At 47.5% G+C, this 25,087-nt stretch overlaps 1 protein-coding gene across 2 annotated transcripts in view; it reads left to right on the top strand.

The window, feature by feature from the left end:
- Positions 1–25,087, top strand: part of LAMA1 (laminin subunit alpha 1) — a 679,286-nt gene that overhangs the window by 550,113 nt on the left and 104,086 nt on the right. For both annotated transcript variants that reach the window (XM_069620697.1, XM_069620696.1), the window contains exons 49-51: positions 1,634–1,787; positions 5,915–6,059; positions 11,830–11,971. In XM_069620697.1, the coding sequence (XP_069476798.1) occupies positions 1,634–1,787; positions 5,915–6,059; positions 11,830–11,971 (441 nt within the window). The remainder of the gene's footprint in view (positions 1–1,633; positions 1,788–5,914; positions 6,060–11,829; positions 11,972–25,087) is intronic.

Genomic DNA, 25,087 nt, shown 5'->3' with positions numbered 1-25,087 from the left:
CTTTCCCCTCAGGAACCTCACCTTTTATTCAGTTTCAGCAAATACTGAAATACTCCTCTGCAATCTCTCTCAGCAGGTTACTGAAAGGGGCGTGTGGTTGTCCAATCAGGTGAGCCAGACTCCCAGTGGCACTGGTTCCATTCAGGCACTCAGGCAGACAAGGGCAGGGAAATGAATAACCCTCTCCCCCACTTCCTGCCTGCCCAGACACACTGGAGCCTAGGCAGGGACACCCAAGGATTCCTGCCAAAAGCAAAACACACACATAGACCCCCGTCCCAGAAAGGTAGAAGAAGGGCTAACAAAGAAAAACCATACTGGAAACTGTGACCAAAGAAAGAAGCCACCATGTTAGTACTTAGGTGATCCTGTTGTGCAAACCGGGACTATGAATGCAGTCTGCGTTAAAAAAAAACAGCACAATAGTTGGTAGACATGTCCACTGACACCAGCCATAACTAGAAGGTTGTCTATGTGACTAAAAAGTCACAGGAGCCGAGAAAAGGGGATACCTGGTAACCCTTTGGCACTCCACATAAGGTAGTATATGCCAATCTCTCAGAATATAAAGTTTTGGAGGGATTATCCCTCCAAAAACCTTATATTCTGAGAGATTGGCATACATTATTGACTTAACAGTAGTAAGTAAGGCTATGGAAAGAATCTCAAAGGGTTCCCACCAACACTGCCCATAAGGAGCCGGGTGCTGCAAAAGTTAAACACAGATGCCTTAAAATAGATATGGAGGAAATAAAGAAAAAGGTCCAGAAGTCCAGGAAAACGTCCTAGGAGAGGGGATGAAGCATAACAATGATAAATCTCCCTACGAGTAGTAACCAGGTATGTCCCCTAGTTATTATTTACTGAAACGTACTAAGAGCACTTTCTGCATATTTTAGCTGTCACAATCGTGCAGGGTTGGCACAGGTAACTGTGCCACTCTGGGTATATTTTGAGATCCCCACCCTGTGAGGCTAAAGGTAGCTCATGAGGCATATTACACAGTGTTGCAGCCATGGTGAGGCCTTGGATGAGGTCCCACAATGGAAAAATGTTGTTGGACCAAGTCACGACTACCCTAAGTATCAGGGGTCTGAGGCCAGAGCCACATCTAACATACATCTCTGGCAGTGATGATTGCAGTGAGAGTGCTATGCTTGAGGCCATCATGGATGCAAATATTCCGCAACACAAGATACATGTGTGACACAGAATGGCTGAAGAACTGTCTGAAATGATGTAAGAGTACAAGTGCATCATATGATATGATGGGTTATTTATAACACGCTCAATACCCAGAGGTTTCTAAGCATGGACCCGGGGATCGAACCTGTGTTGCTCTGTGTCGTCTTGCTTCCAAAGCGAGCATGTTGCCCCTGAGCTATCCTCCCGAGTGTAATAGGGACTGCCTGAGCAATGACGCATCTCGAGAGGCGTTCTGCTTTGCCTACACATTTAAATAGTTAATGTAATGTTTCGTAATGATAGGTTGATTGGTAACTGTCCTTAATGATTTGTTGCCTCGTTCAAAAGTATTTTCCTGAGGGTGGATTTTCTAGTAAGTTTATCCTGCTAAATGCTGTTTTTCAACATGTTTTAGGATTTGAGCCCTATTGTTTGTTTACTTTTGCAGTTCTAGTGAAAAAAGAGACACATCATTCCAGTTTGATGGCAGCGGATATTCAATTGTTGAGAAGACGCTCCGACCTGAGACCACCTACATAGAGATGCATTTCAGCACCCTATCTCAAAATGGACTCCTCCTTTATTTGGCTTCTGATGGAACGGTGAGAAAGAGTGATCCTGAGATTTCAAATTGTTCTCTGTTTTCATGCTGTTGTCCAAATACTACTTTGATGTTTCTTTACAAAGAGAGTTGTCTGAACGAGTCTGAACTGCTGAGCCTGAGTTATAAGTCATGGCGGTCCTTTCTAAGATGATTTTTGTGCAGTCCTTTGGTGACAGGTGCACATTCACTAACCTTAAGATGGGGCGAGTACACTTAACCCAAAAGGGAAGCCAAACCTCTCTTAAGGTATGTAACGAGGCTGAGCAGTCAGGTTTGATTCAAACGACAGGAAGCAGACTGGCTCCAAGGTACAATCAGTCCTCACACGTATCCATAGAAAATAAACCGCATTATTGTATAGAAAAATATTCACCTTTATTAAGCTGCATATAGACAAGGAGTGGGAAGAGAAGAGTGTTAAGGAGAATTTTCATGTCTGTGATAATTCCCCTCAACCTTAGAGACTTCTTCTTTTGCTGGATTTAGGGCTTGTGATTTTTTCCTCCTGAGTAAGTGGGACCTTTTTTTCACCCTCCCATGTATTTTTCCTGCCTAGGAGTTTTGTGTTCCACTGTTTTATGGAGACTGACAAACTCCATAAGCATCTGCTTTTTGCATGGTGACACACAGCACCTTACGTGCAGTGTCACTAAGATGTCCCTTGGACTTCTCTGAATGTTTAAATACATTTTCTTGGGTGAACTACCGTTCACAAGAATATTAAGATGATCCCTGTCTTACTTAACTTTCTCTTTGTGTAACCAGCACACCCCACCGTATGTGGAGGGCTTATGGGGTTACTTAGTAATCCCTATCCAACTTCTCATGTGAAATGGTTTGTTATACTAACATACTTTAAATGGCTGGTGGCAGTGGTTTACTTTTTACTACCAGTGTGCATTTTTACCGCAGGCTGAGCCCCCAACTGCAGTTCAGCACCCATGGGTGACCGTTTTCCTAAAATGGCCCCTGTCTTCTTTTTTCACCATTTTCTGTATGTTTGTTCCTTCTTGGCTTTTACCCTGTTAGATGAAACATGTTTGATTCCTTTGTGTGTTTCGCCTTTGGCGGGCTTCAGCCCTGAAGCCCGCCCCGGCTCCAGTGTATCTGGAAAGGAAGGAAGTGAGGGAGGGTCCCAAAACTTCTCTGTCCTTTGTCTCTAAGTGTGCCTGAGTGAAACCAGTCCTGATGGTCTGGCTGGCTGTCCTGAAAGGACAGCCACCCTGATGTGTAATTGACTGCATAGGTTTTGAATGAATGGGAAATTGCATAAAAAGCAATGTTTTTGGGACTAGAGGCAGAGTCGACCACTGAAGAGGATCATCCGAAGAAGAAAATGTGTGATGAGACGCCAGCAGCACCCTCCTGAATGCGAAGTGCCCGGTGAAGCCCTGCAGCTGTGCTGACCCTGTTTTCATATAATCTGGGAAGACCCGTTCCGGACAACTTCTTCCCTTAGGCTGGTGGGACCAACTAGCCCCAAGACAAGCTTCCATTTGGCACAACTTGCTGTGCCTCACCAGAGCTGCAGAAGCCCAATGCCAGGGTCCTTTTACCATTGACAAGTGCATCGTCTTGCGAAGTCCGAATCCGTCCAAATCTTCATGGGCATCCAGAGGACCCTATCAAAGCAGGACATCTTAATCCAGAGTCCCCTCACCAGAGTCCAGGACCGAGGGAGCAAGCCTCTTAGTAACAGAGTTTGTCTTTCTTCATTGAGACTGAGAAAAAGGCACCAAAACACTGAAGTGCTGCTGAAACAAAGAAAATCCATCGTTGGGGAGTCCCTCTCCCTAGTACTTCTGCAGGTGCCCGGCAGACATCCTCCCTTTCGGCACCACAACCAAGGTCAAGGAACAAGGGTCTGCCAAGATGAAGCAAGGAGGAATACAGCTGCAGCATTTTTCTTCAAATGAAAGTACTGTGGGCTTGGGGTTTTCACCTTTAAGCCATAGGCTGTACTTCCTGTCTTGCAAAGTGCTTTTTGGAGTAGATCTCAAATCACTTGCACAGGCCTAACAGCTTGTGCTCTCTACAAAGTAGCTCACTTGAGTTACAGTGATTTCTCCTGAACTTTCTAATGTTATCAAGACTTTATCTAAGAAGAAGTGCATCAGAACTATGGACTTTGTCCATTGAATGTGGCTGCCCTGGCTCCCTAAAGGCCAGGACAGCCTCTGAACCTGCTGGCTTTGGCGTACTTGTTCCCTCATAGGTTTTAATTGTTGCCACTATTTTTGCTGGGATAAAGGTTTACCTGCCTCTCTTTAGGAGATTGTAATTGTTTTTCAAAGTGTTGAAAATATGTTCTAAATATCATTCTAACCTTTCCTTCCTTTAACAACTCAATAACTGAATTGGTGACTGAAGTAAGTGCAATACTGAAGTCTCTCTGTGTGCTGCAACATGTGTTAGCATAAGAAAAGTCTTTACTAACTTTTATTGTCTTTTAAAAACGGAATCCTAACTTTGTTTGAATGTTATTTGTAGATACAGGTTTTTAAAAAATGCTTATTTAAACCTTTTGTATATTATAAATACATATTTATATATAACTTTAAGTGTGTAAGCGTTATTTGGCTACTTGTACTTACTGATTTCAATTGGACAGATCTACAACTCACATTACACTCTCTTAAGATAAGCCTGGCTGCTCACTCACACTACCAACTTGTGTAGTACAGGCCTATATTAAAAGGTGGGTTGCCTAATACCAAGCAGATAAATCGAGTTTAGTCCCACACCAGTTGGACTGCACTAATTCTTACCGAACACCTCCTGCCAACGTTTTGCTGTTGGTTTGAACCTGTCTTGAACTTTGGACGCAAGGGACGCCGTTTCACTCACTTCACTTGTCTCGTTAAGCTCATCTTTTTTTGGGGCACTGGTCAGTCCCTATGGCTCTAGTGTAGGGGACTCTGTCTTTGTGGAATTCTTGTTTATTTTGCACTCCCCTCTTTACCTTTCAGTGAGATGTCGTAGGGATATTTTGTGACCCTATAACTTTGTTTTTTTCGTAACTTTGTGATTACTTGCATGAGGTTTCAAAGATAGGCTTGTGACAGTGGATCTTTTTTTTACTGTTTTTCTTTCCATTGTCTCGGACATGCTTGCATTTGACCACTTAATGCCTTTTAGAGTACCAAATAATGTAAAATGGCCGTGCCACGAGATTTTCGCCTGTCATTTGGCCATCATTTATTTTGCCAGAGCCTTGAGGATGCACACCAATAGTTCCAGAAGTGTTGCTTTGCCAAGGGCATTTTTGCGGCTTCTTGTCTCTGGTTTTAAATTATCCTGCCATAGGTTGTAAAATAGTATGTGTCTAGAAGGAATTAATGCAAAATGTATAAATGTTTCCATTAAATTGTGTACCTACTATTTGAGTCAATCTGGGAAAAGGACATTTACATTTTTTTCCACCCTCTGGAAAATGATATTTGGAAACCATCCTCTTCCCCTCGTCAACGTAGCAAGCCTTTATGCATCTAGGGGCCATGTCGGATCACCATGTTAGTGATTTCGTATGCATTCACCTAGTCATGTCTTGACCTAGAAAGAGCACTTAGTCTCATTGGCTAAATAAAGCTGCAACTTTACAAAGAAAATCATTTGGATCAGTAATGCTAGATCGTAGCACACCCTACTTTTTCGTATGTAGTGGTACTCCAACAAGTGTGATAATGGCTATAAACTATGCCCACACTACATTTTTTGACTTTTTAAAAGCATATCATAAAAACACACAAAAGGGTATCCTAAAACATGTGTCCCAGGAGGATAGCACAGCGGCAGCGTGCTCGACTTGGAAACAAGAAGACACGGAGCAACACAGGTTCAATCCCTGGGTCCGCCCTTAGAAACCTCTGGGTATTAAGCGCGTTATAAATAACCTATCATATCATGTAGTGGTTACCATAAATGTGTTTGTTGTCCTATCTTTTCTTGTCTAAAAATGAGTAGCTGAGACAGATGTATAGAACATCTACTCTTTTTATTAATTTGGCTATCATATAATACTCTCCTTATGGTCCGCTCTTGTTATCCTACTTGCATAGTTGTGCTTACATTATTTCAGTTCCTTATGCATTATTTTACTCACTACAGTGATGCTTTTTCTTTCAGAGAGATTTCTTATCTTTTGAGCTGGTTGATGGAAGAGTGAGGCTGACGATTGATCTTGGATCGGGACCTCTTGTAATGACTACAGAGAAACGATACAATGATGGTTCTTGGTACATGCTGTCCTACGGTCGAAACAAGAGGAAAGGTAGCTCACCTCACGTGGCCAGGTTGCATAAATTGCCACACTAAATACAATTGCTTTCTGATTGTTTATTGAAAAATGTATAAACTTTGCTGCCATGTTCTTTGTTATCATGTACCCAGCTCCTGCAGTGCCATAATTGCCTATCGTTCTTGAGAAAAATCTATAATATTGGGCCATGATATAGAATCAGGGTTTTCAACAAACGGGTTCCAGGCGCTCAGCCCGGGAAGCCCTTGCACTGTCTTCTGTAGCAGCATGACAAGTCTTTCCACAGTGACAGAGGCAGGCTGCTTCACAACAGGGCCACCCGGTGAATGCTCATCCCATGACCATGACCTCCTGCTCTCCTTTGGGGGACAGAGAGGAAGGCCGGAGGTGGCAAGCATGGTTGGGTGGGACTGCTATACTATTCAAACCCTAGCCCGGCTGCACAGGCACTTGGACATGAGGGAAGGGCTCCTGCTGCGCCAGAGAACCTGGCCATCGCTCACCCACAGTGGTGGGTGGTCTGAATGTCGATTCCAGCCCATCAGGTAGGCCGGCTCTGCCAAGGCTCAGAGCTCGCCTGGTATGCCGGGCCATGTCTACCTGGGGAGGCAGCTTTGGAGAACAGCCAGGTTTCCATCAGCAGGCACAGCGACTCGGGGGCTGGCACACGAGGGGGGGGCGCTCTGGGCTCACTCTCCAGTGTGTGGTTGTGGATCTCCTAGCAGGTTAGCCCAACCCTTCCAGACATCCCCATCCATCTGCTGGGTCACGGTCCCCTCCGGTGGAATGGGTCCCGCTCCCCAGAGCCTGATCCCCCCCCCACATGCCCTGTACGCCGACCGGATCGGTCCCAAGAGCCAACTACAAGGTTTTTAACTAAAGCAACATTAGCATATGCTATTGGAGCTGGAATTACCATGGCTGCTGGCAATAGGCTTGCCCTCGTTAAAGGATTTAAAGTGTACTCATTCCAATTGCAGGGCCTCGCCTAAAGAGTCCTGTATTGTTATTTTTTGTCTCTACCTTCCTGAGTTGGGAGTGGGTAATTTGCACTTCTGCTGCCGTCCTTGGATGTGGTAGTCGTTTCTCACCCTCCCTCTCCAGAATCGAACCCTGATTACCCATGGCCACCATGGTATGCACAGAAAGTACCATTGAAAGTTGATAGGGCATACCATTGAAAGTTCATAGGGCAGGCATCCATATGTATAGTCACCGCCATGGGGCCCAAGGTTATCTTTAGTCACCAAAGTGGCTGTGTGAGCCCGGATTGGTCTTGGTCTGATAAATGCACGCACCCCAGGAGGTCAGCCCTCATCGGCATGTCTTAGCTCTAGAATTACCACTGTTTTCCAAGTAACAGATGGAGCATTCAAAAGGAACCATAACTGATTTAATGAGCATTTAATGAGTTTCACTGTACCGGCCATGTGTACTTAAACATGCATGGCTTAATGTTTGAAACAAGCACATGATACTGGCAGGATCAACCAAGTAGCCACGCCTGCTGGAAAGTTGCAACAGCAAAGCTGCACGTGCATCTCTGGTCTGCCTTCACACCCTCGGTGGTCTGTGGGACCCAAGCATCAGTGCATACCCCAACACTTGGGGGGGTGGATGGACAAGTCACCCACATGGGCACCGGCAGCCCAGCTTGTTCTGCCACAGAAGGGGGCTGGAAGTGGAGAGGCATGGCCCTGGTACAACTTAAAGCGGAAGGGGTTTTGCCAACTGACACCACTGGTGTGGTGACAGAGGGGCCCACGAAACAGTAGTTCCAAACTGCTGGAGAAATGTGTTCAGTGGAAATGAGGTAACAGCATGGCTTAATTGGCCTGCAGTGCCACGTGGTGGCTGGGGCTAGCACCACCCGACCCCGTCCACTCTGATCTGACCACTAGGGAGCTGCTGGGCTGCTCAGCCTTGGCTCTGCTTAGAGGGGAGAGGCACCCATCCTCGAGCTGACACAGTCCCAAAGCTGGTGGAAGCTAATTGCTTGAAGCAATACTTCGAGACTGCCTAAGCAGTCCAACCCTAGATGGGCCAAGTGGGCCAAATTGATCCCAGTCTCCTTTTAGATCCAACTGGAGAAAGATTTCAAATTGGCGCCATCTGATCCTTCCATTCATTCCTATGGCCAACTACCAGTTGGGAGGGCTGAGAGCGCAGTCATCTGGTAGTGCCATGGATTCCAATGGTGCCTGGGCTCGAAGGACTCCAGGCACCCTGGCAAAGGAATGGCAAGCTCTTCGTAACCCCACCCCTGGAGGGAACAAATAGGTGGTAGGTCCCAAAAAGGTAGCCCTCTCGGAAGAGTGCCAACGGCTTCATGCAGGGCTTCCCCCAGAAGTCCAGCTCTGCTGGGATATCTCATAGGTAACAGCCCTTGGTCGGGTTTGTGTGGCAAGAGGGTTTAGACAAGGAGCCCGGGCGGGACAGCGAGCAAGTGGAGCACAGACAGGAACCTAACACACCGTCTACAGTAATCCGAGGGAAGGTGACTAAGCCCGCCGGGGTGCCTCGGGACCGCCACTGGGCAGGGGGCAGTCGACCCACATGTAAGGCAGGTGGCCAATTGAGGGGGCAACACCCCCAGCCTTCCTGGAGCTCTGGCCGGGGAGCGATGGAGATTTTCCCGACAGGGAGGGACTGGGACCCCGCTGGGGTGCTCCGGGACTGCCACTGAACAGGGGGACAGCCGACCCCTTCAGGAGGGAGGCACCCAAGGGAGGGGGCAGCCCCTCAGCCACCCTGGAACTCTGGCCTAGGAGTGATCGATATTTTTCCCTGGGACCGCACCTGGGCAAGGGTACAGTCAACCTCCACCAGAGGCAGGCACCCAAGGACAGGGGCAGCACCCCATGCCTTCCTGGAGCTCTGGTCAGGGCATGTTAGAGCTTTTCCCTCCAAGAAGGGATGAGGACCCTAGCGGGATGCACCATGAATGCCCCTGGCCAGGGAGCTATGGAGATTTTCCCTCCAGGGAGGGACTGGAATCCCACCGGCGTGACCCGGGATAACACTGTGCTGGGGCTCAGTTGCCCCCATGGAAGTTAGGCGCCCAAGGGTGGGGGCAGCACCCCGGCCATCCTGGAGCTCTGTCCAGGGTGCATTAGTGCTTTTCCCTCCAGGAAGGGATGGGGACCCTGCCAGGGCACATCGAGACCGCCGCTGGGCAGGGGCACGGTCGACCCATGTGTGAGCCAGGTGCCCAATTCAGGGGGCAGCACCCCCGCCTTCCTGGAGCTCGGACTTGGGCATGTTAGAGCTTTTCCCTCCAGGGAGGGATGGGGACCCTACCGTGGTACCCCATGACTGCCGCTGGTCAGGAGGATGGTCGACAGACATGGGAGGCAGGCGCCCAAAGGAGGGGGCAGCAACCCTGGCTGTCCTGGAGCCCGGCCGAGGAGCGATAGAGCTTTTCCCTCCAGGAAGACACCAGGACACCGGTGGGGAGGGGAATGATCGACACACGTGCGAGGTAGGCACCCAAGGGAGGGGGCAGCACTCCCAGCCGTCATGGTGCTCTGCCCAGCGTTCATTACAGATTTCCCTGCAAGGCTTTCTGGCCGGACATGCTGGGACCTCCGCTGGGCAGGGGGGCAGCATGCACAGGTGGGAGGCAGGCACCTAATGGCCACAGCAGCATCCCTAGCCATCCTGGAGCTCTGGCCACAGAGCAAAAGAGCTTTTTCCTCCAGGGAGGGATGGGGACACCCCTGGGGCACACTCAGACCTCTGCTGGTCAGTGCCATACATAGTGACCAAGTTTCCTAGTTTCAGGCAGAATCTTTGAGCTAGTCCTTTTTTCGCACTGCATGCTGGGACTTGTAGGCTCACCCTTGCAATTGGGAAAAGAAGTTCCAGCATGCTATGCAATTGGGAGCATAAACCAGCACTGGCTCTAGGTGTCAAACATAGAACTGGGAAACGTGGCAGTGGGGGGGGCAAAGTAATTTCACAAATTGAAGCAAGATCATTGTTTGGAATATTGAGTGTATTTAAAGTATATAAAACTCTGGAATTTTCTCAGAAGAGAAACATATGAAAACGCTCTAGGGTGGGTACACTTTGGAATTGTGCTTATGTATTCACATAAATTGTCTCATTCAGTTTCAGTTGGTACTCATCTGCAGAGAATGCAATTAGTTAATACGTATAGGCTATATCCCAACATAATGCTTATTTTTTTTTATCTAGGAATTGATGTTCTTCATAAGATGGAAATTGTAGCCTGGAATCATGTGTTTTGCCCTTCTTGTGGATGGGAAAGCTTCTGAAATGAAGCCTTTCTGGGTTTTAGAAAAAGATTGAAGAGGAAAGTTAAATATTGCCATCCGTGCTTAGTATATATCACTTAAATTGGCAGTCGACGATCTTTGTCCAAGACAGCAGGCTCCCTCCCCTTGGTCCCTTCACTATTGCACATTAACCATTGAACCTGCCTGGCTACTGTGCTCTGCTTCACAGCTAGTTGTCGTGGTACACGAGCATATTGAAAATGAAAAGATAATGAACAGTCTTTTGCATAGTATTACATGTCAGAGTGATTGTTTATCATATCTACTAACAAGCTACTTTACCAATTGTCTACTTCCATTAACCCCTTTATTCATCAATTGCTGACACCAGTTTTGAGCCATTAACCCCTTTATTCACTTTACACAAATCTCAAGAAAAGTACAAAAGATACAGTCTTCTAATGTATAATTGTCTATTTCTATCAGTGTAATACAATAGGTTTACAAATACACATGATCTAGACTGGTTTGATTTCAGTGTTACTTGAAACGTACTCTTCCTTGCTTGCTCAGTACTTCCCTTTATTTTGTTTTTTCGTATCTACAAAAGTTGGATGATACACACATCTGTGTATATAGGGTATGTTCTTTATGACATGTACTTTCTTCAATACATGGCAATCTATCAACTCTGAATTTTCACAACATTATTATGTTAGTGAAGTTTACCAATGTAAGAGACATTCATTATCACATGTTTGCCGGCTTCTGGAGTTCAGTTAAATTTTAAATTTAGAAATTGAACACAAACCGTATATGGTTTACTGGATTTGGGGAAAGTGAAATAATTGTTTTGGTGTAAGAAGCCATAATTATAAGTTTCTCTGGCACTTATTTGCTAAGACCCCCTATTACTACTTACTGGAAATGATCAGAAAAACATGCTATTCGGGAGTGAATAAAAACAAAATCTGTGTGATTAAGAAATTGAGACAGGGATGCTATCGTAGAACTAGAAGAAATATTATGTTTTTTTCAGATATGTGAATGTTTTATGAAAAACTCTGAGATGTGTTGTTTTATTAGTTTGTGATGTTGATGTTCAACACTTTTTTGTAATAGTATAAGAGTCAAGATTACTTTCCCGTATTACTTTGAGGTAGCGCTTTATATTGGCACTAATTATATTTACTATCCATCCTATGGCACATTACAGCAGCCAGAACCTTTGGTATCACAATGTATCATTTTATTGTTATGTTTGACTTGACATGTCCTATTAAAAGAAGATGATTTGCCAGTGTTCACAATTCAATACTTTCCATGATCCAACAGACCAGAACAGATCTCAAAATTGAGATTTAAAAGCTCATAATGGGGTTATATAGTTAGTGCTAAGAACATGCTCTGGGTAACATCCACCATAAGCATTTTTTTCATGTAGAATTTTGGATCAATGCCTGGATCATAGACATTATTCTGCAATATTTTAAACGGCTGTGCGGAGCAGTTACGTTGTATCTGCTTGAATCCCTTCGCAGGATACCTCGCGGTGATGGATGCCTTTAACACCAGGCAGAATGAAACCATGCGTGGAGAATCACCTGGCAACGCTGCAGACCTCAATCGATCAGCAAAGGACCCAATTTACATTGGCGGTCTCCCACGGTCAAGGACAGTCAGGTAGTGTATTTGAAGAATTGCTTATCAGTATTCTCCACTGATTACCATTGCTGTGTGGTCAGAAAGACGAGCACCACTTTTCTTGTAACAATTTTCTGATTTAATTGTTGCAGGATATATTTAAGAAGTCAGTAGATGGTTGACACTTTTTGGGCATCACATAGCTGGCGAGATTCCTTTTTGTAGGCTATCTTAAGATGTTGTCATGAAATAGAAAATGCGTTTGTTTGAAGAAATAAGGCTATCTCCAAGTCTAACAAGCATGATTTTTAGAATCTCCATGGAAATCATTTCAGTGTGTTTTTGCCCTGTTATTGAACAGTCCATGAAATCTAGATGCAAATGAGAAGTATAACATTGTTGGGTCTTTCATTGATGCACACCCTTTGAATATTCCCAGTAATCAGGCTGCCATCGATCTAAAAGATACCTTAAAAGAAAACTGCAGTACAGTGTTGCTACTACCTGATTCAGCACCACTTCACCTACAACCAATGAGGTGGGTAGTTTCTTGGCTCAGGACGTCAGGTTTGCTGCTGACGTCCAAGACAAACTTTTGGGCATGCCCTTCGATGCCATGAATGATTCAGCACCAAGGCCGATGAGTCCATGCAGAACTTTCAAGCCTGCAAGGTTGCCGCAAGTCACTGGGGCTAGCAGTCCAACAACAGCAGAAAGCAAGGCTGGGCGGTTGGGGGTGGGGTTTTTACCCCTTTGCCACTTATGTCCAAAGAGGTAGAGGCCAAACACCATTGGGTATGCGAGCGTAACCTCGTCTCTACAGGGATTGAGGCTAGGGTGTGCCCAGAGGAGGTACATCTACCTCCACTGTGCCCTCTGCAGCCCTGGGGCGAAGCCTCTCTGAAGTGGACTTCTGCCATCAGTCTCTTGTGGGAGGGAGAATATCCCTGTTTGACGAGGAATGGAAAAATACTACTTCAGATGGCTGGGCCTTACAGGCCATCCAGCGGAGCTACTGCCTCCCTTTTGCCCTTCGCCCTCCAGACCACCCCCGAGCCACAAATCCTTGCCTCTGGAACCTGTCCTGCTGGAGGAGATTTGTCCGCTTCTGGCAAAAGGGAGCATAGTACTGGTACATGTAAGGTAATAGTTTGATATCAATGATAAATCTTCCGGACCTGTGTCAACCCCAGAACTGTTTGGTTTACTGGTGGATTATTTTTCCTTATACCTCAGTGAGTGGGAACCTTTTTCCGCACGCACAGATCCTTTTACTCTTTTTATGGGTGTAATTTTTAAGACTCTCCATAGTGCCTTTTAAATGTTATCCTCTTTGACAATGTTTGGCACATACTGCCTAATGTTGCTGGGTTGCCCTTTTGGCTCCCCTTTTAACTTTCCCTGACTAACCTTGTTACCCAAGGATAGAAAGGATATTTTATCCTCTCTAAACTTTATTTAGGTGAGACTAGCACACCCCGCCCTATGTGGAGTGCTGCAGAGATGCTATGTATCCCCTTTCTCATTTTAACTGTAACATTTCTGTTACAGGGACAGGCTTACCTTTAATGGCTGGTGCCAGTGAACCGTTTTACAAATTCGGTGCACCTTTACCACAGGACGTTTCCACAGCCCCAGTAAAGGCACCCATGGGTGCTAATTTTACCAAAATGGGCCCTGACTTCTTTTTTTTGACATTTTAGCATTCCTTCTCCTTTCTGGGATCTTCCCCTGTCCTCCAGGGTGGGAAAGTCCTTTGTGTATTTTCTATCTTCGGAGGGGGACCTAGGTCAAGCCTGCTCAGGCTCCAGAGTGTCTGTGAAGGAAGGAAGCGAGGGAGGAGTCCAAAACTCTGCAGCCCTTTGTCTTCCAGCCTGCCTGCAAGAATCCAGTTCAAACTGGGAGGCCAGCTGTCCTCAATGGACTGCCCCCCACCCCCTGCCCCGGTTTGAATGTTGTAAGTATGTTTGATAGGCTGGGTTCTTGCATAAAAGTCATACCCTGGAAGCTGAAGAGGTAGTCGACCACTGGCCTGAATCCGAAGAGGAAGATGAAGAAAACGCAGCTGAGATGATTTCCAGCGACCAGAGAGCCTGATGTGTAACCGCAGCATTATCTTACCCTTCCTTCCAAGCGACCTGGGGACTCTGAAAACGAGCAGCAGAGCCTGGTGAGATCCACTGGACTCAAGAATATCTGCATTTTGAGCCATCCCATGCTGTGCTGCGACCTTGTGGGATGCAATACCCTAGGACTCCGATCCATCATTCAGTGCATGGTCTTTCGAATTCCAAATTGAGCTGAAACGTTGGTGGCATCCTGCAGGACCTCCAAAGACATGATTCCAGTCCTTGAAGTCCCCTCACCAGAGTGCTGGACCAGATTAGCGATGCAAATCCAATCATTGATATTCAGTCTTCTTCTGGCTCCTGAAAAGGGTGCCAAAACTACAGAGTTGCATACAGTCACAAAGAAACTCTTGTCTGGATTCTTCCCCGTTGATCCCTGCTTCAGAAGCCCTTCCAGTTTCCTGTCTTCAGGCTTCATGACAAGGAATTCAGTGACTGGGGTTTGGCTGCAGATCCTGAAGTCTCCCCCACTGCCACCTTCTTCTGTGCTGAGTAAACCATGCAAAGATCCTCTTGCCTAGAGCCTTCCGCATGATCCCTGCTGCAAAAGCCCTTCCAGTGTCCTGTCTTCAGTCTTCATGATAAAGGAATTCAACTACCAGGTTTTTGGCTGCAGATCCTGAAGTCTTCTGGTTGCAACTCTTCTTCCATGCTAAGGTATTGTGTTGTCTGGGGTAGTTACTTACATTAAGCCTTTGTGATTTCTGTAAAGCCGTGGGGTGTTTCTTGTGATTGTGAGCCCTCTCATCCAGTTCACCCAGGCCCACTGCTTGAATCCTCCTAGGGTGTCCTCTCAGAAGTCCCTGGACCTTAACTAACTTTAAAGTGTAATACTTACTTATTTTAACAGTCTTCCACAGGAACTCTGTCTTTTGCCTGCAACAGAACCCTATCTCACCCTGCCTACAACTGGCTCCTAGACCAGTAGGGTCCCTCTTGCTGCCTCTGAGTGAACTCATGCAAGCAATAGACTAGGGAAGGACTGGGCAAGTAAAGGATTCTGTCTTGAAATGTTTAACAAGTGTTTAAAATTACTTACTTGTGAAAGAGCTAACTGGTAACTGTAACTCTGAGAGTGAACAGTTACAAAAGTTCTTACATACCTCTGAATTGGCTGGGCCTCTTTATCAAAGGTAATGCTGTTGGCTTCACTTTACTATTCCTGTTAGGATATAAACGTATGAGTGCCCCAATTGGGTCTTACTTCCCCTGACTTGTTGTTAGCCTGTCTAAAATAAGTCTGCCTTAGGTTATACTTACCTTTAAGTTGCTGGTAGCTCCTTTTAAAAGTATAAGGGTTTTACTTACCTTGCGTTGGCTGTGTGCTATGGTAAAATCAGTTAAAGGGTTTTTGCTTACCTTAGTCTGTCTACTACTGACCTAAAAAGCAACCGTAATAATATATTACAACATTAGGTTTTACCTGCCCAGAATAGCTGTGTGTCATTCTTAAAAAGTGTTCTTTAGGTGTAGCTGACCTTGGTCTGCCTGGTGCAATCCTAAATTCGTTTAAAGAGTTCTTGCTTATCTTACTCTGTGTTCCACCGAGCTGAAAAGCAACTGTAATTGTATTTCTGATGTTTGTTAATCTGCTTAGAATCACATGCTGTGCATAGGTCCGACATCCAGTGGTCACTGCGGAGTATTGCATTTTGTTTTTCGTAGTCGAAAAGGGGACGTCGACAAGGCGTGTCTGTAACACTATCCCTATAGTGACGTGTGTTGTACCCACAATCCCTCACGCGTCGAGGTCCCTCAGATTGTTTTTTTCCGCCCAGATACTGGTCGCCTTTACGCGGAGCTCCTCGAGAGACATTGCAGATTTCATCTCCTCGACCTTTGGTCGTTTTCCTATATTAATATAGAACATATCGATCCTCCCCTCGACGCTGTTGTGAAGCTTCTCCGCCGAGCAAGATCTTCGACGGAGGGGACGAGCGGAGGAGATCCGTCGGCGTTGCCGAACACGTGGCCTGGCCTCGCAGGCCAAATACAGTAGGGAGAGTGGGGGTCGTGGGACATCTCTAATTCTTTTCTGAGAATGCCTTTCCTTTTCCCCTTCCTTTCCCTTGGGGTGGTTATCACGTTTTATTGCCTCAGCTATGGAGAGGACACCCTTTAGGTTTTGCCCGCTTTGCAAGGGCAAGTTTACTTGGAAGGACAAGCATTCACGGTGTAACCGCTGCTTGCCCCTCGATCACAAGGAGGAAGGTTGCACGGCTTGTCGGCTTCTTAAGCCGAAGACTCTAAAAGACCGTAGGGTCAAAAGGTGGGCGGCCTACGCCATGTCGAAGGCCGACGCTCCACCCACCGTCGCTACCTCCGACAGTGAGGAGGAACGTGATACCACGACCTCCGCTACGGAAGTCGTAAACCCCCCTAGAGAGCGCACATGCGCTTCGTCGTCTGTCCCCGGCCCCGACGGGCTCGGCTCACGCCCTGCTTATGGGGATGAACACCCCGGCGACACTGACGCACACAAGACCACACATAAGCACACAACCCATGGCTCTTCTTTGCCGAAGGCAAAGAGAGCATCAGCGCCCAAGGAGACGCAGGTTTCACCGGCGGCCTCCTCGGACCGTTCGGGTTCGAAGCCCCTCTCGCAACTGCAGCCGCGACCAGCGACTGGGCTTTCGGCAAATAAGGGCGCCGCCCCCAAATCATCGGCCGGAGCGCATCAGCAGAAAGCGCATGCCGCCGTAGAGCGTTCGACACCCATAACGTCGAAACCACAGCTCTCCGCTGACAAACGAGTCGCTGAGAGCTTGGCGAGGATCGTGGTAGCCGACGCCCACAAGCGTACGCCGAAAGACACGTCGAGCGCTACGCAAAGGTCAAAAGACACGCCGAAAACACAGGGACGATCTCCTTCAGTCGAAGGGATTCCCAGCACACCTGAAGGCTTTTCGGAAGGCGACGGGACACTTTCCTCGACGTTATGGGAGAGGTCGAGCCGTTTTCAGCTACAAGACACCAATTTTCCCCCGCTAGACCGCTCAGGGGTACCCCATGAAACCATGGAAAGGCTCCATCTCTGCATGGAAAGAATGGAGAGGTTTATGAATGCCCAAAACCCTCCCACTCCAAAGAGAATAAGAGAAGGGCCTCAGGAGGAACCCAGGGCCAAAATTCCAAGATTAGTCAATCCCCACCAGGACACAGCCTCAGACTTCCACAGTTTTTTTTTTTTATTTATTTGCATTTGTTAAGCGCACTTGCAGCCCATGAGGCATCGAGGCGCTGTTACAGAGGAAACACAGATTTAAGATTACATTCGGGTGCAGGAGGCTCTTAGTTAGAGGTTAGCAGGCATAAAGGCAGAAACAGGTTAAAGTCACACAAAGAGTCTGGTTTTGATAGCCTTACGAAAGGCAAGGTGGGACTCGATGAGTCTGAGATGAGGTGGCAGGGCGTTCCAGTGCGTGGCTGCAAGGGTGGGGAAACTGGAGCCACCAGCACGCACTTTCCGAGAGGTAGGCCTGACAATGGTGTTGGCGTAGAAAGATCTAAGCGGTCTTGTGGCGGAGTGCCTGTTGATTCTGTTCGTCAGGCAGGGGGGGGCAAGCTCGTGAATGCATTTGTGGGTGATGGCAAGAGTTTTAAAGACAATTCTTTCTTTAACAGGGAGCCAATGCACTTGCCTTCTGATTTCGGAGATGTGGTCTCTCCTTGCGGTGCCGGTGGCTGCCCTTAGAGCATTGTTCTGGGCTAGCTGAAGTTTGGCGATGTTTTTGTTGGAGGTCCCGACGAGAAGGGCATTACAGTAGTCAAGTCTTGACCCGATGATGGCCCTGGCAATCGTGAGGCTGCTTTGACGGGCCAGGAAGGGCCTTGTTGCGTTGATGACTTTGGTGTAGTAGGCTGAGGAGGCGGCGATGGCATTGACCTGTCTGTCCATCGACAGGTCGGAGTCAAGGTAGACTCCGAGTGTCTTAACATGGTTAGAGACTTTAATTGGAATATTATCAATGGTGAAGGAGGCGTACTGTTCTCCAAGATTGCCGAGGGTGAAAGGTGAGCCAATAAGGAGGAGTTCGTTTTTTTCACCATTGAGGCAAAGCCAATTCTCCGCCATCCAGGATTGGATGGTAGAGTAGATAGAGGAGAGGGTGTTGGAGTCCGCTAGGTAGTCGCCCGTGAGTGGGATGAGTACCTGCGTATCGTCCGCATAGTTGGTATATGAGATACCCAGGGAGTCCAAGATGCTAAACAGTGGCCTCGTGAAGAGGTTGTAGAGAGTAGGTGCGATACAGGAACCCTGGGGGACACCGCAGGTGAGGAGGCTGGGGGTGGCAGCAGCAACTTCAGAAAAGACTTCATGGCCCTATCTTTGTTTGCCTGAGTCTCTGAGATCGTCCATTTGGTTTTTCAGGTCTAGGAGGGCCGTTTCAGTGCCATGGCGAGGGCGGAACCCAGATTGCCGTAGACCGAGGAGGCGGTTGTCCTCTAGGAACTTGTGTATATGACCTCACTGGGGAAGAACATTATTTTGAGGAAGAGGATGATTTTATGGACGAGGAAGACGGACGGAACCAGGAGGAAGGTCTGGAAGACAGCCCAGACTTGGTAGGAGAAGGCTTCGGAGAAAATCCAGAAGAAGGACCTTCTCACCCCTGGCAATCACCATCAATATATTCCGACACTGATGTCCTGAACGTAAATCCTCCTGACATTTCACCTGTTAGAAACACGTCTCCCATTGACGATCAACCCACATTTAATGCCCTGTTGCGCAGAGCAGCAGCACACTTCGAACTGGACACTGGGGAGCTCTCCCCTGAATTAGACTTCGTAGAAAGGGTAATTAAGGAGAAACCCCCTGTCAGTTAGACAATTCCCCTCCTCGATTCGGTGAAGAGAAGAATCATCCCTTCGCTGTCCACACCCGCACTAATCAGAGGGGTCAATCCTAGAATTGAAAAACTTTTCACTCCTTCACCCTCAGACCCGCTGTACATCAGGGGACATTCCATTCCGGATTCCCTGGTAGTAACCAACACAAGAAAGAGGGCAGGGGTACCACTTTCCACCAGTGAGGCACCACCTGACAAGGAGGGCAAGCGGTTATATGCCCTTGCTAAAAGAATTACATCCTCGGCCGCCTTTTCGGCAAGAATTGCCAACAACAATTCTTTGCTCGCTAGCTATGCGGACGCGCAGTGGGCCAAACTGCGCAAAGACGCCGAAGAAGCGCCGGAACCATTACGTACATGCCTGCTTTCAACTATTGGCGAAGGAACCCAGGTCAACCAGAGTATTGTGAAGAGCTCTCTGGATGCGGCAGAAACTGCGGGACGTTCCCTAGTTCAGGGAATAGTCCTAAAACGACACGTATGGCTGCGCAACTCAGGGTTCAAACCGGAGACACAGGCGTCTTTAATAAATAAACCTGTTGAAGACTCTAACCTCTTCGGGAAAGTGGTGGATGAGGCTCTGGAGATGGCTAAAAAAGAGTTCGATACAATCAAAACTCTTGACCAAATCTCTAAGCCCGCTACCAGGCGCGGATATGGCAATAAACGCTTTTTTCGTGGCCAACGCCAACAACAAAACCAGCAGCAACAGTACCATGCCACCAATTTCCAGACCAATAGTGGCCAGTACAGCCAAAGAGGACAGCGCCGGGGCAAAGGAAGAGGGCGAGGGTCCACCCCCAGAGGTTCCCAAGCCCCTAACAACGCCAAGTGACGCGAAGATTCACGTCCCCTCCCATGCAACACCGGTCGGGGGCCGGATAACATCCTTTCTTCCAGCATGGGAGGGTATAACGTCAGACCGCTGGGTACTTTCCACCGTAGCCCACGGATACTGCATCGAATTCAACAGTTCCCCAACATACAAACCCCCGAGGGGACGACGCATGTCACCGGAACATCTTGCCATCCTTCTACAAGAAGTACAGCAACTGCTGGAAAAAGGAGCCATAGAGGTTGTGCCTCTATCTCAGGTAACGGAAGGTATTTATTCAGTGTACTTCCTTGTACCCAAAAAGGATCTAACCATGCGCCCTGTATTAGATCTGCGCCCAGCGAACAAGTTTATCAAACCCCAAAAGTTTCGTATGGTGACCCTACAGGAAGTGATCCCACTGCTATCATAGGGAGATTACATGACAACATTGGACATGAAAGATGCATACTTTCATATTTTAATGTTGCCAGCGCACAGAAAATTCCTCCGGTTCATGAAAGAGGGCAAACACTACCAGTTCAGAGTGCTACCCTTCGGCATAGCATCAGCACCGAGAGTATTCACGAAGGTACTGGCAGTGGCAGCGGCCCACCCGCGCAGGTTGTCCATCCCAGTTTACCCTTACCTCGACGACTGGCTCATAACAGGGGATTCTTACGAAACATGCTTCTCCAATACCCAAAAGACTGTAGACCTTTTGTTCCAGTTGGGCTTCTCCATCAACGAAAAGAAGTCCAGCCTAGACCCCAGCCAAATCAAACAATTCCTAGGGGCTCTAATTCAAACAAAGGACGGCCTCGTCTTCCCCTCCAAAGAGAGGGTCCAAAACATGTTGTTTCAGATCCCTCGATATGTGTCCGGTCGAGAGGTGACGGTACGCAAAGCAATGCGCTTGCTAGGCATGATGGCGTCTTGTATTTATTTGGTACCTCACGCGCGCCTGCGCATGCGCCCAATGCAAGAGTGGCTCAACAGCCAGTGGTGTCAGGCCAGCGGACTATGGGACGATCTAGTGGTGGTCTCGCAGTTCTCTCGCTACGGTGGTGGACAAAAGAAAACCTAGAAAAAGGGAAACCCTTTGCCACATCCGCGGCGGAAGCCACTCTAACCACAGAAGCATCCCTCACAGGATGGGGGGCTCACCTATCCCATCAAACTGCTCACGGAGAGTGGACTCCGAACGTAGCATCCAAACACATCAATCTTCTGGAGCTGCTAGCGGTGTTCAAGGCGCTAAAAGCCTTCAAGGAACACCTACAAGGCAGGACAGTGATGGACCTTACAGACAGCACCACAGCCATGTATTACATCAACAAACGGGGGGGAACCCACTCTCCAGGACTGTCCAAACTGGCCCAAAACATATGGAAGTGGGCTCTCAAACAGAATATGTTCCTTCTGTCACAACATGTACCAGGGGAACTCAATCTGCTGGCAGACAAACTCAGCAGAGATTTCCCCCTGCCCGAAGAGTACGAATGGCGGCTGCACGAAGACATCGTCTTCGACGTCTTCACGCGATGGGGGTTCCCAGAAATAGACCTGTTCGCAACCCTGGAGAACTCACAATGCCAAAGTTACGCCTCCAGGTACCCCCAGAACCAATCCAAGGGGAACGGTCTGTCGATTCAATGGTCAGGGAGATTTGTTTACGCTTTTCCCCCGACTCCCCTTCTCAACAAGGTAGTGCACAAGATGCACCAGGAACAAGTAACCATGATACTGGTGGCTCCAATGTGGGCCCGACAGCCATGGTTCGCTCACTTGATGGAGATGTCTCTATCTCCCCCAGTGAAACTCCCCTGCCCGTACAACATGCTGTCACAAGACAAGGGCAGGACTCTGCATCCATGCCCCCAGAACATGAACTTAGCAGCCTGGCTCCTGAGATCATAGAATTTGGACATCTACATCTCCCAGAGAGATGCATGGACATCCTCAGGGAAGCCAGAAAACCTAACACTCGCCACTGCTATTCTAGCAAATGGAAGAGATTTGTCATTTGGTGCAGAGGAAAGAACATCAACCCAATTGACTGCTCTCCCACACATATTATTCTATACCTAACCCATTTATTGGATTCAGGTCTAGTGTTCAATTCCATTAAAGTCCACCTAGCGGCACTTTCTGCATACACCACTTCCCAACTCAAAGTGTCGTGGTGGAAGATCCCTGTTATAAAGGCCTTCATGGAGGGAGTAAAGAGAATACACCCCCCGATAGCTGACCCAGCTCCCGGATGGGACCTTAACGTGGTACTTACCAAACTCATGGGCTCACCATTTGAACCCATGCACAAAGCAACTCTTAAAGACCTCACTCTTAAGACTGCTTTTCTAATAGCTATCACCTCCATCAGGAGAGTAAGTGAACTACAGGCTCTTTCTGTTCTAGACCCCTTTGTTACAGTTCACAAAGATAAAGTGGTTCTACGCACTCACCCAAGGTTTGCTCCAAAATTCATCTCAAAATTCCATGTAAACCAGTCTATAGAACTACCAGCGTTCTTTCAAAATCCTTCCAACTTGGGAGAAAGGACTCTGCACACACTAGATGTGCGCAGAGCGGTCATGTTCTACATGGAAAGAACCAGACCACTGAGGAAGACTAATCAGTTCTTTGTCTCGGTGGCAGCAGGAAGAGAAGGGGATGCAGTTTCAAAGTCCACTATTTCTAGATGGATTGTCCAATGCATCACTCTCTGCTATACTCTTGCTAAGAGAGAACTGCCCTTTAGGCCAAAAGCACATTCTACTCGAGGCACGGGGGCGTCCATAGCATTCATTGCAAATGTTCCCCTTGAGTCCATCTGCAAAGCGGCTACCTGGAGTTCTGTGCACACCTTTACAAAACACTACTGTCTAGATGCACACTCTAGATCTGACTCCCAGGTGGGACAGGCAGTATTAAGACATCTTTTCTCTACTGTTCCTTCTCATAACCCACCGCCAACTCCGGGTACTGCTCGCTAGTCTATGCACAGCATGTGATTCTAAGCAGATTAACAAACATCAGAAGACAATGCATTACTTACCGTAAAAGCATTTCTGATGGTTGTATCTGCTTAGATTCACATGCGCCCACCCTTCCTCCCCGCTTGGATGGAAGGAACATAGACATCTTTCTACATTTCTCTCTTTTCTGTACTCACTCGCGTCTAGAAGGCTCCCTCAGGGCAGAAAAATACAAACAGAGGGACCTCGGCGCGTGAGGGATTGTGGGTACAACACACGTCACTATAGGGATAGTGTTACAGACACGCCTTGTCGACGTCCCCTTTTCGACTACGAAAAACAAAATGCAATACTCCGCAGTGACCACTGGATGTCGGACCTATGCACAGCATGTGAATCTAAGCAGATACAACCATCAGAAATGCTTTTACGGTAAGTAATGCATTGTCATTACACCAAAAGGTCTTACTCGCCTAGTGTTAAGGAGAATTCCCAGAAATGTGCGAATTCCTCTCTACCTTAGAGACCCCAGCTCTTTTGTGCTGGACTCTAGGACCTTTCCATTTTTACCTGGAGAGAGTGAGACCCTTTTCCACACTCTCTCATGTATTTTATGTGATTTGATCTCTGTGTTTCTTTTGGTTTTGTGGAGTCTGACAACCTCCATAGGCATCTTTTTACATGGTGACACACAGCACCTTTGGTGCAGTGACACAGGGAAGTATTTCAGATTTCCCAAGGGTAAAATACCTTCTCTTGGATAAACTACTGTTTCCAAGAGCAGTAAAGTGAAATTGGCTTTTTCTTACATTTGTAACCGTCTAGACCCAGCACAACAGGGTGCTGGAGAGTTTACTTAGTATCCCCTTTGTCTAGCTTCTCATGTAACATTTTTATGTTACCCTTTCTGCGATTAGTGGCTGGTGGCAGTGGTTTACTTTTTACTACCGTTGTGTGTTTTTACCACGGGCTGCGTTCGCAGCTGCAGTGAAGCACCCTTGGGTGCCCTTTTTTTCAAAATGGCCCTGTTCTTCTTTTTTCACCATTTCTCTGTGGAATGGTCCTTCTTGAGATATACTCTGCGCGCCAAACCAGATTTGGTCCCTTTGTTCATTTTGTCTTTGTCGGAATTCACAAGTGAAACCCAGCTCTGGCTCCAGTATGTCTGGCAGGGGCAGGAAGTGAGGGAGGTGCCCGAAACTGCCTGTGCTTATTCTCCTAGGAGACAGGAATGCACTCCTAGGTGATTGGCTGGCTGGTTGTCTGGCAAGGACAGCCACCCTGCTGGATGACTGACAGCTAGGCTGGAATGAATGGGAGAAACCTGCATAAAAGGCGAGACTTTTTGGCTTGAAAGGCAGAGTCGACCACTGGTTGAAGGAATCTGAAAAAGAACTTGAAATAGATCCTGCTGCAATTCCTGGACCGTTGGTTTGCCCGGTGAAGCCCGGCTACTGTGCTGAAGCTCCAAATTTGCCTCAACTAGAGAAGCCCTGCAAGAACGACTTCTCCCCTTGACCAATCAACTCAAAAATAAGCCACCTGGACATCCTCTCGAAGCTGATTGCAATTCCACTGCAGTTGCTGCTGGAACCGAAGAGCAAGGGAGAGGAACACCAGATTGTGTGCGTTGCTTTTAAGCTGGCCAAGAGCTCCAGGAAGAGCTCCAGGAAGATCTTCCGGGCTCCCAGGAAGCAGGACTGACCGAGTCTGAGCCACCTCAACAGAGTGCTGAACCCCAGATGCAAGGAAAGCCCATCTCGACAGTCAGGAACTGCAGTGGTGCTATTTGCGTTAGACGCAAAGAGCTGAAACACTGAATTACCACATGTTTGAAGATTGCTGGTTGCTGTCAGTGACTGTCCTATTGCAGTGCAGAAGTCCTCCCTCGTGTGCCCACGACTGAGGCCCAGGAACACCAAGATCTGCAGAGTTGCACAGGAACAGAAGTCATCTGCTGCATTTTTCTTCTAACTAAAGGTACTGTACAGTCTAAGAGAATTATTCAACTGACTGGTAAATAAATTAATAATTGTTTAACCAAGACACCTTGAGTGTAAGTGTTTATTTGGATACTTGTCACTGTGAATCCTTGTGTAACCACCCTACAGCTCACATTGACCCCTCTTAAGAAGCCTTGCTGCTCAACCACACTACCAACCTGTGTAGTACAGACTTATACCAAAGGTTGGGTTCCACTACCAGGAGGCTAAGGTTGTTGTAGTGCACCAAGGGTACTACCCCCAAATCTTTATCTAACAATCCCTCTCTAATTTCCTATAAAATAAAGGGTTATTCAGATGTTTAAACACCTCTTCTCTACAGGCCTCACGGGACTATAAGACAATTCCACCACCTTTGTCAGCTGGTTTGACTAT

Source organism: Ambystoma mexicanum, chromosome 5q, assembly GCF_040938575.1.
Source record: "Ambystoma mexicanum isolate Mex_15411 chromosome 5q, UKY_AmexF1_1, whole genome shotgun sequence".
NCBI lineage: Eukaryota > Metazoa > Chordata > Amphibia > Caudata > Ambystomatidae > Ambystoma > Ambystoma mexicanum.
Note: the sequence above shows the minus strand (reverse complement) of the source record. Positions and strands in the feature narration are given on the sequence as shown.